The 14,352-nt window shown below is 39.3% G+C and overlaps 1 protein-coding gene across 1 annotated transcript in view; it reads left to right on the forward strand.

Moving 5' to 3' along the window:
- Nucleotides 1-14,352, forward strand: part of SLC2A13 (solute carrier family 2 member 13) — a 303,078-nt gene that overhangs the window by 51,139 nt on the left and 237,587 nt on the right. The window contains exon 2 of the mRNA XM_080659231.1: nt 1,427-1,586. Within this exon, the coding sequence (XP_080515357.1) occupies nt 1,427-1,586 (160 nt within the window). The remainder of the gene's footprint in view (nt 1-1,426; nt 1,587-14,352) is intronic.

Consider the following 14,352-nt stretch of genomic DNA (forward strand, 5'->3'; position numbering starts at 1 on the left):
GAAATGGTACCTTCAATAGCCCCTGTCAGGAAAACACACCCACAGAGTTCCTAATGCAGCCAGCTTCACTACAAGCTGCTTTTGGGCACCATGCAATCCAATTCATTAAAAATCACTCTAGATGTGTCTGTTCTGCAACCCATTGATGTCCTGGTTTAATCTAGGGGTCTGTTTATAGTATCTACAGGTACTTTTTCTTAGTTAATCCTGATTTTTTATTTCTGAATTACTGCTGAGTATTGATTAGCTTTTAGTTTTAGGTTAAAAATTGGAAGTGCCACTGGGAAGTGAGCTAGATAATGGCCAGCAAGGCCAAGATTTTCTTTAAGAAATAATTTTGGATTGGCTCAAAATTGTGGCCTATAGAACTGTACTTTTATAAATACATGGTGAACATCAGGATCACCTGGAGGATTTTGAAAAGACAGGCTCATCTCCCAACTCTGTAGTCATCTGGGGTGGGTGAGGTGAGGAAATCTTTATAAAAACAAACAAAAAAATGCCACATAAATGATTCTAGTGATCAATGAAGTTGGAGAACTACTACCATAGATCATGCTGCATTGATTTTAGCTAGAAGAAAATTTAAAGCAGGTATAACCAAATACATCTAAACCATAAAAACTGTCTATTTTATGGTTAAAGGTCATCTGTTTTTGAAAACTGCAAATTCCCAAAGTACTGTCCATCGTAAACTATTTCTGAAATGTACACCTAGACCAGTGGTCAGCAAACGCATTAGTCAACAGAGCCAGATATCAACAGTACAACGATTGAAATTTCTTTTGAGAGCCAAATTTTTTAAACTTCTTCTAACGCTACTTCTTCAAAATAGACTCGCCCAGGCCGTGGCATTTTGTGGAAGAGCCACACTCAAGAGGCCAAAGAGCCGCATGTGGCTCGCGAGCCGCGGTTTGCCAACCACTGACCTAGACAATCAAATAAGGTGATTTAATGTATGGATTTCTTATTAGTAAATCAATTAAGACTTTTGGTGTATCTGCTGGAAATGATGACTTTGAATAGTTACTATGTATTCGTTAATAATTTTTTATTCTCAGCATTGTCTGATTACATTTCCATGTAAGACTAAAAATATTTCAATAATTAGATTCAGTCCAGAGAGCATTTCCCCATTTTTAGACCTCAAAAAATTATAAAGCATACTTTGATGCATTCTAAAGTTATCTGAGATCTCTAGAGGCACTTCAGATAATATGGAAAATGATACTCAGATTGGTATCTTGCATACATCTTTACTTATCTGCAGTAGTCACCAGTTACAAAGAGAATCTTTAAATATGTGGTGGACATTTGTTTAAAGTAGAGCACCACGCTGATGTGTCTTAACCTAGCATTAATATTTATAACAACAGACGAAATCTTGAGAAAGTGTCTTATGTTTACTTTTCATTGTTCCTTACAGGCATTGCTTCTATGACAGTGCCAGTGTACATTGCTGAGGTCTCACCACCCAACTTAAGAGGTCGATTAGTCACCATTAACACCCTCTTCATCACAGGAGGCCAGTTCTTTGCAAGTGTTGTTGATGGAGCCTTCAGTTATCTCCAGAAGGATGGATGGAGGTCTGTAAACAATTTTTACAGTTGATTTTCAAATAAATCATGATATTAGGGGATGGGAGGACATTGAGAAATGAGAAGAAAAATATAACGGAGTATTTTGAATCATTATAGCGAATTTCTAAGTGGGTGGCATTCAGCAAAATTGAAAGTGGACAAGAAGTTGATATTTATTTTAATGACAGACAAGGAACCTACCATTGAGAATTGATATTTACAGAGTTTTTTAGCATTTAGGTGACATTTCTCACACTGTGTGTAAACTTTTGCAATATTTGTTCAAAAATGAATGCAACAATAAGTATGCATGGAGTTCTTGAATGGTATCAGTGATTAACAAGCTGTTTATGAACTGAAGATAAAGCTAACATCCTTTGGATTTAGGAGGCTATACATTCTGATCTGAATGAAAGAAAACCCAGTCTTTAAAGCTATAGATTTAGCTATACTATATAAAAGATGTTGATATATATACATTTAAAAGACACAAGTTATTTTTTTATCACTATTTGGTTGATTTTGAATCAAAAGAGATGAGAAAAATGTATTTAAAACTGCTTTAAAATATATTCAAATTGAATATTGTAAAAACAAACTAATTTTAAGTTTAAAGATAGTATAGGCTCTAAATTTTGATAACCATAGTATTCAAACAACAAATTCATATAAGTGTTCCAGGGAGATTTTATTAAAAGGCATAATAGGCTGCACAAAATTCTGTAGTTATTGAGTATCTAATCTGTATAGGTCCAGGGAATAAAATATTGAACAAGTCATACTTTAGTACTTATTTGCATGGTGATTACAATATTGAAGTTAATTCTTTTTTAGAAAATATTTATTTATTGATTTTAGAGAGAAAGAGGAAGGCTGAGGAGAAAGAGAGAGAAACATCAGTTTGTTATTCCACTTATGTATGCATTCATTGGTTGCTTCTTGTATGTGCCCTGACCTGGGATGGAACCTGCAATCTTTTATTGGGACGACACTCTCACCAACTGAGCTACCCAGCCAGGGCTTGACGTTAATTCTTAACCGCTTAAGATAAATAATTAAATTCATTGTGGATGTAGGGAATTAAACTTGTATGTAAGCAGCACAATAAATAATATGGCTTAGGATGAGCCATTAAACACTTAGACTGAAATTTTATTAAAAGTCACCTGAGAAAACTCGAAGCCAATTAGGGCCTACATTTGTCAGGACCATTAAAGAGAAGACACAGTTCTTAAGAAGCATTAGCTCTGCCTGCCTCTGTTGCTAAACTGCTTTCTACCTTTCTCTGCCAAAGTGAGAAATTACTGTGAAAATTAAGAAGCAGGAAATTTCATCCTCCCCACCCCCCACTCTGTAGATGAACAGGAAGAGGGAGATGATAACTTAGAGCCGTGGCCGGCAAACTGCAGCTCGCGAGCCACATGCGGCTCTTTGGCCCCTTGAGTGTGGCTCTTCCACAAAATACCACGGCCTGGGCGAGTCTATTTTGAAGAAGTGGCATTATAAGAAGTTTAATTTAAAAAATTAGGCTCTCAAAAGAAATTTCAATCGTTGTACTGTTGATATTTGGCTCTGTTGACTAATGAGTTTGCCGACCACTGACTTAGAGCATAACCTGATATTTTGAGTTTTTCTTGGAAGCTCAGTGGAAGTCATTTAGTCTTTCAACCCCAAATGTCTTTAAGACCTAAGCCATCTATTTACATTTGGTTTAAAATTTATTAATGTAATTAATATAGAGATACATATATACTATTACGAAAATCTATTTTAAAATGCAAATCCAAAGAGTATAACCCATGTTTTTGAGTTAAGTATAGCGATTTAGATATTTGTTTCCTCAGTACTGGCTAGGAAAGAGAAAGATTTTACAGTAGTGAAGCTAACCTGTGAATGTGGTGTGTGTGTGTGGAAGTGGAGGTCTTGGGACAGGCATCATTAGTTAGAACACTCTTCCTGGGCAGGGTGACATGTTATAGCCAGACCAGGATCCCTATCTGTTTTCTTCCACTCATTGCCTGCGAACCTTAGACAAAGCACTTAGCTCCCTGATCTTCACGTTGTCAGTGTAAAAAATGGGACCAAAAATACTGGTCTTGTAAGATTGTCCTGGGATCTAAATTAATTATCCTATATAATAAAAGCCTAATATGCGAAGTGTCTGACCATTCGTTCAGCTGTTCGACCAGTTGCTATGATGCAAACTGACCACCAGGGGGCAGATGCTCTGACTGTTAAGTTAGCTTGCTGCTGGGGTCTGGCCTATCAGGACTGGGCGAGATGGGCCAGACATGCCCTGGAGCCCTCCCGTGGTCCCTCCATGGTCCCTCCCCAGCCGGCTGGCCGCGATCGGTACTGGGCAAGATGGGCCGGACATGCTCTGGAACCCTCCTGTGGTCCCTCCTCAGCCCCTATCGTGCACCAGTGGGGTCTCTCGGCCTGGCCTGTGGGGATCAGACTGAAACTGGCTCTCTGACATCCCCTGAGGCATCCTGGATTGCGAGAGGGCACAGGCCAGGCTGAGAGAACCCACTGGTGCACAAATCCCTGCACTGGGCCCCTAGTCCTATATAATAAAAGAGTAATATGCAAATTAACCATCACTCCGCTACACCCAGAAGCCACGCCCACCAGCCAATCAGGAGCAAATATGCAAATAAACCCAACCAAGATGGCTACAGCCACAGAGAGCAGGAGGGAGGCTTGGGTTTCCTCGGCAATGGAGGAAGCCGAGCTTTCTGCCTGCCCTTGCTGGCCTAGGCCTCCACTCAAGGCTACAAAGTTTCAATTATAGATGATACATAAGTCCAAACAGAAATGGCAGCAGCCACGGAGCTGGAAAGAGCAGGAGGCTAGGGTTGCCCCCGGCGATGGAGGAAGCCAAGCTTTCCACACACCCTGGCTGGCCCAGGCCTCCGCTTAAGGCTACAAAGTTTCAATTATAGAAGATACATAAACCCCAACAGGAATGGCTGCCACCACGAAGCAAGCAGAAGGCTTGGCTCCGCTCCAGGCTACAAAGTTTCAATTGTAGAAGATAAATAAACCCCAGATACCAGGGCCTCCGCTTGGGTCGCCAGGGGGAGTGGCCGGCCTGCAAACCACCACAGGCCCCTCACCCAGGTCACCCCATGCCCCAAGGGAACGCCCACCCTGATCCGGGACACCCTTCAGGGCAAACCAGCTGGCCCCCACCCATGCACCAGGCCTCTATCCTATCTAATAAAAGAGTAATATGCAGATTGACCATCACTCCAACACACAAGATGGCTGCCCCCATGTGGTCAAAGATCCTGCCCCCATGTGGACACAAGATGGCCACCACAAGATGGCCAGCAAGGGAGGGCAGTTGGGGGCGATCAAGCCTGCAGGGGAGGGCAGTTAGGGGTGACCAAGCTGGCAGAGGAGGGAAGTTGGGGGCGACCAGGCCTGCAGGGAAAGGCAGTTGGGAGGGACCCAGGCCTGCAGGGGCGAGCAGTTGGGGGGGACCAGGCCTGCAGGGGAGGGCAGTTAGGGGTGGCCAGGCCTGCAGGGGAGGGCAGTTAGGGGAAAACAGGCTGGCAGGGGAGCAGTTAGGCATCAATCAGGCTGGCAGGGGAGTGGTTAGGGGGTGATCAGGCTGGCAGGCAGAAGTGGTTAGGGGCAATCAGGAAGGCAGGCAGGCGAGCAGTTGGGAGCCAGCAGTCCTGGATTGTGAGAGGGATGTCCGACTGCCCGTTTAAGCCCGATCCCACTGGGGATCGGGCTTAAACGGGCAGTCGGACATCCCTTGAAGGGTCCCAGATTGGAGAGGGTGCAGGCTGGGCTGAGGGACACCCCCCTCCCCCATGCACAAATTTCGTGCACCGGGCCTCTAGTTATATATAAAGTACTCAGCCCAGTGCTTAGCACATGGCAAATACTCAATTAATAATGAATGACATTATTATTTACTATTCTAAAGAGTGAATAAAGGGTGAGTGCTACCATAGGTAAGTTGTAAGGGAGGTTGAAGGAAAAGTCATACTATGGCCTATGTGTTGTTTTTTTTTTTATGGGTAAAGATGGATCTTGGAGTTGACAGGTGTATAGCTCTAGAGGGAAAAAAAAATGTTACTGCTTATAGCTACTGTGGAAAGTATAAGAAGGAAGAGCCTAGAGACAGAAACAGTTTTTTCAAATGACCGTGGGATCCCAGCTGAAGTTGAGCCACATTGTTTGTAGTAAAGCCAAATAGTATACCTATGTGAATTTTTTCCACAATACTGGAGACCCAGGGGTGAAACAATAAAATAAGAGGATGGGACACCTAACTTCAGCTTGTATTCAGACTAATGCAATAACACACCAGGTCACTTGTACCCACTTAATTGCACGAATACACATTAACTTATGCATACATGCAAACATGTTTCCTTATTATACAGGTGAACTTTTTGTGTTATTCTCTTTTACTATTTAGCATCCATAGCAGTATGTTCACCTTATTTGACTCCTGGGCTAATAGGAGTGTGGTTACAAGCAAATAAAGATTGAAGTAGTACCTTAGCATCAACTTGAGAATTTTCAGCAATTATATCTAAAAATAATTATTGATCATTTTTATAGTAGCGATCAGATTAAGACATACAGAAGATCAAACTGATTAATCAGCTTCTTAGATTTTGATGTTGTTGAAAGGCTAACTCACCTTTTGTGCCAGATGGGTCAAAGCTTCTATTTTCTTACTGTTTGGATGTCATAAAAATAAATTGTTTTCTGTCGAACTGGAAGATTAGTTTTCTCAGAAAAAAAATGAATTGCCTGTAGACGATTGAAAAAGTTGGTTTTAGCACTCCAGTTTTATAATGCATTATATTCTGGGAAGGATGTCATCTGGTTTCATACATTTTTTGAAGATATCATTAAAGATTAGATTTTTAAAAATAATTTTATTGAGATATAAATCAGATACCATTCAATTCACCCATTTAAAGTATACAATTCAATGCCAATACAATTCTCAGAGCTGCGTAGCCATCACCATTTTCAAACTTAGAGCATTTTCATTACCCCAAAAAGATAGTTTGCCCCCTTTGATTGTCTCCCAGCTCCTCTCAGCTCTGGGCAACCATTAATCTACTTTTTGTCTCCATAGATTTGTTGATTCTGAATATTTCATCTATCCATATATGTGGTCCTTTGTGACTGTCTTCTTTCACTTAGCGTTTTTTTCAAGGTTCATCCATGTTGTAGCATGTGTGGGTATTTCATTTCTTTTTATTGGCAAATAATACAGATATACCACATTTTGTTTATTCTTTCATCAATTGATAGACATTTGAGTTGTTTCCACTTTTTGGCCATTATAGATATTAATCCTGTGAACATTTCTGTTCAACTTGCATGGTAGACCTATGTTTTCAGTACTCTTGGCTATAATCTAGGAGTGGAATTGCTAGGTCATATGGTAACTAAGCTTAGCCTTTTGAGGAAATGCCAGACGCTCCTAGAAGGTGTTACATATTTCCACTTAGCAGTGTATGAAAATTCCAGTTTTTCTATATCCTACTAAATACTAGATATGATAGTGCTTATAAAAATGTCAGAGGTAATTTGGTAGTTAATAATCCCATATAATAAATAGGTAATATGCAAATTGACCCTCACACCATCGCACAAGATGGCCGCCCCATGTGGTCAAAGATGGCTGCCACAAGATGGCCAGTAGGGGAGGGCAATTGGGGGCAACCGGGCCAGCAGGGGAGGGCATTTGGGGGCAACTGGGCTGGCAGGGGAGGGCAGTTGGGGGCGATTGGGCCGGCAGGGGAGCAGTTAGGCGTCGATCAGGCTAGCTGGGGCGTGGTTAGGGGGTGATCAGGCTGGCAGTCAGGCAAGCGGTTGGGAGCCAGCAGTCCAGGATTGTGAGAGGGATGTCCGACTGCCGGTTTAGGCCCGATCCCAGAGATCAGGCCTAAACCAGCAGTCAGACATCCCCCAAGTGTTCCCAGATTGGAGAGGGTGCAGGCTGGGCTGAGTGATACCCCCCCCCCCAGTGCACGAATTTCATGCACCGGGCCTCTAGTAATGATATAAAGTTTTATCACTGGTTGCCTTTTTCTGTGCATAGATATATATATGTGTATATATATATATGTGTGTGTGTGTGTGTGTGTGTGTGTGTGTGTGTGTGTGTGTGTGTATTAGAGACAGAGGAAGAGAAGGGAGCGAGAGATAGAAAAATTGATGAGAAACATGGATAGGCTGCCTCCCTCAAGCCTACAACTGGGGATTGAGCCTGGGAATCGAACTCGTGACCTTCTGGTTCATGAGTTAATGCTCAACCAATGAGCCACACCAGCCTAGCTCTGTGCTAATATTTTTTAATCTTGCTTATTGAACATAGTGAAAAGTATTCACTACACCTAGGCAAGCAAAAGTTTTATTTTATTTTTTAAATGTATTTCATTGAGTTTTTACAGAGAGGAAGGGAGAGGGATAGAGTGTTAGACACATCAATCAGTTGCCTCCTGCACACCCCCTACTGGGGATGTGCCCGCAACCAAGATACATGCCCTTTACCAGAATCGAACCTGGGACCCCCCAGTCTGCAGGCTGACACTCCATCCACTGAGCCAAACTGGTCAGGGCGGGTTTTCTTTTTTTAATTGCTGAGGTAAAACATTGCATGTAACAGCCCCTCAATAAATACATGTTAAAGTGAATTTAACAGCCACCACAGTAGTCTAAAACACTTAGCTGGGCTTGCCACTGCTAAATGCTTCACATCCCCCCATGTCCTACGGGAAAAAACAGTTAAGCTCTTTATCATGGCTTGTAGTGTAATCCATTATCCAATGCATTACCTGCTTTTCTAGATTTTTGTAACTCATCATTGCCTCCTTCCCTTCTTTATATGACAACCATGCCTATATACTCTATACTAGTATACCAATCACACCATGCTTTCTCGTGTTTCTGTGTGTGTGTGTGTGTTTTTTCTTCTATTCACTTTACCTATAAGGTCTTCTTACCCTATCCTGGTTTACTGGTCCAACTTCTTTTCCTTCTTTAAATCTCTGCTTATATGTCATGTGAAGCTGTCTTTGGTCCTTTGTTCTTTCATAAGACTTTGTATATAGCTTTGATTTTCTATTTACCATTTTATTTTGAACTAGTTATTGTCTATCTCCTCTAATTTGCTTTGGAGCTCCTGAATGTCATTGACGGTGTACTCATTTTTAAATTTAGGAAAGGATCTGGAACATAGCAAATATTCAATAAATGTTTATGGAACTGAGCTGAATTGATTGGGTTCTGGGGAAGGGACTCTTAACCAAAGTAAAAAGACACTAATTATAAACCAAAATGCCAATTTACTAATTTATGCTGTGGAATATGTATACTTTATAGGTAGCTAAAAAACTAAATTATTAATCATAAGTGTTTCTGACTGAGCATAAAAATAAGAGAAAGAAAATTAGTTTCTGAGTCCAGGAACATTTCTGTTTTTCAAAATAATATACCGTTCTGGGCCCCAGAAGACTTTTTGTCCTTCTCTCTTGCACAGAGCTGGTTTTCAAATAAGTATTCCTATATTTATAATTACATAAATCATAATGTGGTTTATATGAATAAGAATGGTATATCTATAGAGGGGCTAATTTCTTTCCTTTCGTATTAATTTTTTACTCTTTTTTTCCTTATTTAATTTTTTAAAAACTAGAGTTCTCTTATTCTACCTCACTATCCTATGTATAACCATTTGTTAAGTGTCTGAATGTATTAGATATTGTCATTATTTATGTGATACTTTTTTATTTTTGCTAATGAAGTAAAATTTGAGATGAGTGTTGAATGAGAAGCACAAAGTATTAGTGTTAGCAACATTTTTATGAGAGATTTTTGAGAGTATCTTCCAGCTAATCCATGGACAATATGAGACTTGTGCTGAGCTTAGAAGAATTGGTGGGATTCGTGTAGACAGAAGTAAAAATGGGGGTAGAGTGTAGGCTAAGTGAGAGCAGGCAAAGGAGACCTGAAAGTGAGGTGTTTATGTACATGATACATTGGAGCCAGATTCTAGAGGTTGTGAATTTGACCTAAGGGCAAAGAGAAGCTATTATTTTTTTGTGTGCGGGGCATGCAGTAATATGAGCCAAAGATTAATATGACAGTGATGCTCAGAATTTATTGGAAGTCTTGGCTCCTAGATGTATTTAAGGAACTTACTTATGAGGCTGCTACCAGAATATAGGTGTGACATAGTGGTGGTACTATTGGAAATAGGTGTTAGTATGAAAGTCATTCAGTCATTCAAAAAATTTTTTTCAGGCATCTACTGTATACTACTGTTGTGCTTGGTACTGGAGATGAAAGATCAATAAGAAATGTTGCTGTCCTCATGCACCTCACAGTCTGAAGGAGAGACTTTTCATCAGCTTGTGAATTAAACAATCCATAGTGTTAAATGATGTGAGCTCCCCATGGAGTGGATAACTTAGCTTTGCAATGCAAAGATATTTGAGCTGAGTCTTTGATGAATAAAAGAGTTTCAGGCACAGAGAAGAACATTCAAGGTGTAATATCGTTTTCAAAAGCCCTGTAGTGTGAAGAGCCAGTCATGTTTGGGCAATAGAGAGAAGTTTGGAGCAGCTAGGGAGAGGGGCTGCGATGTTGGAGGGTGATGTGGAAAGGCTAGTGTTCAGTGGGTATGAATAGAACTTCAAATCCATTGTACTCTCTTTAACAATACATTGAGTTTGAGTTTGTATATTGAAAGTCTCAGAAAATAATTTTTAAAATAACCAATATTACTTTGGGATGAAAAAAATTTAATGAGCTGCCCTCCCCGAGAATATTAAACAATTTAAAAAATCTTGTCAATAAGATGCTTTTTAGAATGATGTTTAAAAGAGGGTGATATTTCTAAACAAATTTATGCTGCGGAAAGTGTTCTTATAATTTAGTGCTAATAGATTAAGTGGTGTTGGACTCTGTACAAAATATGGAATATGAGGCAGTCTTTGTCTTAAAAATTTAACTATGCCGTGGCTGTTTTAAGAAAGATAGATTTGATTAACAGCCCGATTACAAGTAAATACCTTCATTCCAAACATATTTATAATTTTGTTATTAACAGAATTAAAACGTACAACTGTTTATTATAAAGGTATCATAGTGTTGTGGGAGAAAATAGGTTTAAGACTTGCTTTCATAGCACATTAATTAATTTAAGCTCTAATATCCTTATGTAGCTAATGCTTCAGCAATTGTACAGTGTTATTGTTAGGATCAAATGAGTTAATGGCTTTGAACATACTGTATATACAAACTCTTAAATGCTGCTAGGTGGTGTTTGCTGTTATCTCCAGAGAGCTTTAGGTTGACTCTCTATATCTTGCATCTAAATCTGGCAATGAGAATTACTCTCACATTCAGTTATCTGAATTTTCCAGGTAAAAAGTAAATATGGTTTACTGATAAGAGTGGTTTGTCATAAGAGTACCCTACCTTGAAGATAACCGTTATAAACCATGGTCAGAATATACGACACTTGTTAAAACACTGGAGAAGCCCAGCTCCAAGGATAGACAGAACTGACAGGGATTTGATCCTTGAAGTGAGTGGTTCCTGGTGAGATCTACATTTATGGCTTTATCCCTGAGGGCAGCCCTCAACCCAATAAACTACAGTTTTATTGATTTGTGGTGTCAGTGGCTAGAGTTTGTGGTGCCCAGAGCAGCTGGGATTTGAGGGGGCGGGGAGGTGGAAATCCAGGAAAAGAATGATCCACAGAGAAGGAAGCCTTCAAATCTGAATATTAATTCACCACAAATGTTTTTCTGATTCCTGAACTATGAATATAGGAGAGATTCCATGATGCCTGCAGAAAGTAACAGAAGATGGTAAAAGCGGAGAGATGTTATATCCTGCCCATCGGAAGAGTGACATTTTTGGACTTTGAAACCTGGTTAGAGGTGTCAGCAGTTGAGCTTTCCAGGAAGTCCCCCGAAGGACCATGCCTGAGGAGTAGACTTTGTTGCATGACTGAGGATTTTTCCTACGGTCAAAACTGAGAGTCACACTAACCAAGTCTACAACCAAACTTTTACAAATTTAAGGTGACAGATAGGACAGTGTCAACATTCTTCAGAAAAAGAGAAGACAATCTAGAATCTCTACATTTTATCATTCTCAATACACACAAAACACACATACACACACACACACACACACACACACACACAATTATTAGGCAATGTGAATACACAGAAAATGTGACCCATAAGTAAAATAAAAATTGTCAATATAGACAGACCTTAAGGGGATACAGATGTTGGGATTATAAAAAGACTTGAAAACACCCCCTTTAAATGTATTCAGGACTTAAGGTAAATGGTAGTCACATAAAGTAATCAGATGGGGAATCTCAGAGAAATGCAAACTATATATATAAAGAACCAAATGAAAATTCTCAACTGAAAGTAGAACATTTGGAATTAGAATTTAAAATTTAAAAAATTCACTGGATGGGTTTATCAACAAATTGAAGAGGACAGAAAACAGGATCTGGAAACCCGAAGACAGACCTATAGACATCATGTAATCTGAAAGAGAAAATAATAAGGTGGGGAAGAAATAGAGGCTCAGAGGCTCAGTATAACACTGAGTCATATATATCTGATTAATACCAAGTAGTCTAATATACATGTAACTAGAAAAATTAGTAAAATTGGTAAACTGATTATGAATGATTAAATTGATCAAGAAAAATGATAAAGTCTAAACGATCAATATTAGGAGTAAAACAGAGTACATCATTTCCATGGACTTATAAAGATAATTAGGAAACACTTTGAACAATGTTGTGCTCATAAATTAAACAACTTGGAATGGGCATATTGGGGTGAAAATCAGAACTTATCAAAAGTGACAAAACACAAAATTGAATATTTGTATGTCCCTGTATTTATTAAACAAATTGAATCATTATTAGTAGTCACCTACCTGCAAAACAAACTTCAGGCCGAGATACTTTCAGTAGTGAATTCTGTAAGACATTTATGGAAGAAATAACTCGAAGTTTAAACAAAAGCTTTAAGAAAATGGAGGTGGAAGGAATATTTCCCAACTCTGTTGGTGAGGCCACTATAACTCTAATATTATGACCTAAGTAAGATCTTACAAGAAAAGAAAATTCTAGGCAGTGTCTAAAAGTATCCTTAACAAAATATCAGTAAAATTGATACCAGCAAGATAAAAGGATAATAAATAAATCATAACCAGGCCAGTTTCTTTTTTGAAAGGTTAGTTTAACACAGTGGTCGGCAAACTCATTAGTCAACAGAGCCAAATATCAATAGTACAACAACTGAAATTTCTTTTGAGAGCCAAATTTTTTTTAACTTTTTTATTTAAAATACTACATATATTAGTACATATATCTCCTTTTTTTTCTCCATTGACCTTCCCCCAGCCTCCCCTATCCCCTGTCGCATGCCCTCATCCCACCCCGCCAGTATCTTGTGTCCATTGGTGTGCTTATATGCATGCATACAAGTCCTTTGGTTGATCTATTTCCCTCCCTCCCCAGCACTCCCCAGTCTTCCTGCTGTAATTTGACAGTCTGTTCGGTGCTTTACTGCCTCTGTATCTATCTTTTTATTCATCAGGTTATAAAGTTCTTTATTTTCCATAAATGAGTGAGATCATGTGGTATTTTTCTTTCATTGCCTGGCTTATTTCACTTAACATAATTCTCTCCAGGTCCATCCATGCTGCTGCAGATGGTAAGAATTCCTTCTTTTTTATAGCAGCGTAGTATTCCATTGTCATACCATAGTTTTCTAATCTACTCATCTGCTGATGGGCATTTAGGCTGTTTCCAAATCTTAGCTATGGTGAATTGTGCTGCTATGAACATAGGGGTGCATATATCCTTTCTGATCCGTGTTTCTAGTTTCTTGGGATATATTCCTAGAAGTGGGATTACTGGGTCAAATGGGAGCTCCATTTTTAGTTTTTTGAGGAAACTCCACACTTCTCCACAGTGGCTGCACCAGTCTGCATTCCCACCAGCAGTGCACGAGGGTTCCTTTTTCTCCGCATCCTCGCCTGCACTTGTCGTTTGTTGATTTGTTGATGATAGCCATTCTGACAGGTGTGAGATGGTATCGTATTGTCGTTTTGATTTGCATCTCTCGGATAATTAGTGACTTTGAGCATGTTTTCATATGTCTCTTGGCCTTCCTTCTGTCTTCTTTCGAAAAGACTCTATTTAGGTCCACTGTCCATTTTTTTATTGGATCATTTATCTTCCTTTTATTAAGTTGTATAAGTTGCCTGTAGATGTTGGAAATTAAACCTTTATCAGTGATAACATTTGCAAATATGTTCTCCCATACAGTGGGCTTTCTTGTTGTTTAGTTGATCGTTTCTTTTGCTGTGCAAAAGCTTTTTATTTTGATGTAGTCCCATTTGTTATTTTTCTCTTTAGCTTCCATTGCCCTAGGAGTGGTATTGGTGAAGAAATTGTTTTGGCATATGTCTGAGATTTCTCTGCCTGTGGATTCCTCTAGTATTTTTATGGTTTCCCATCTTATATTTAAGTCCTGTATCCATTTTGAGTTAATTTTTGTGTATGGTGTAAGTTGGTGGTCTAGTTTCATTTTTTTGCATGTATCTGTCCAATTTTCCCAACACCATTTATTGAAAACTGTCTTGACTCCATTGTATGTTCATGCCTCCTTTGTCAAATATTAATTGAGCATAGTGGTTTGGGTCGATATCTGGATTCTGTATTCTATTCCAT

The sequence above is a fragment of the Plecotus auritus genome (assembly GCF_963455305.1).
Source record: "Plecotus auritus genome assembly, chromosome: 3".
NCBI classification, from domain to species: Eukaryota; Metazoa; Chordata; class Mammalia; order Chiroptera; family Vespertilionidae; genus Plecotus; species Plecotus auritus.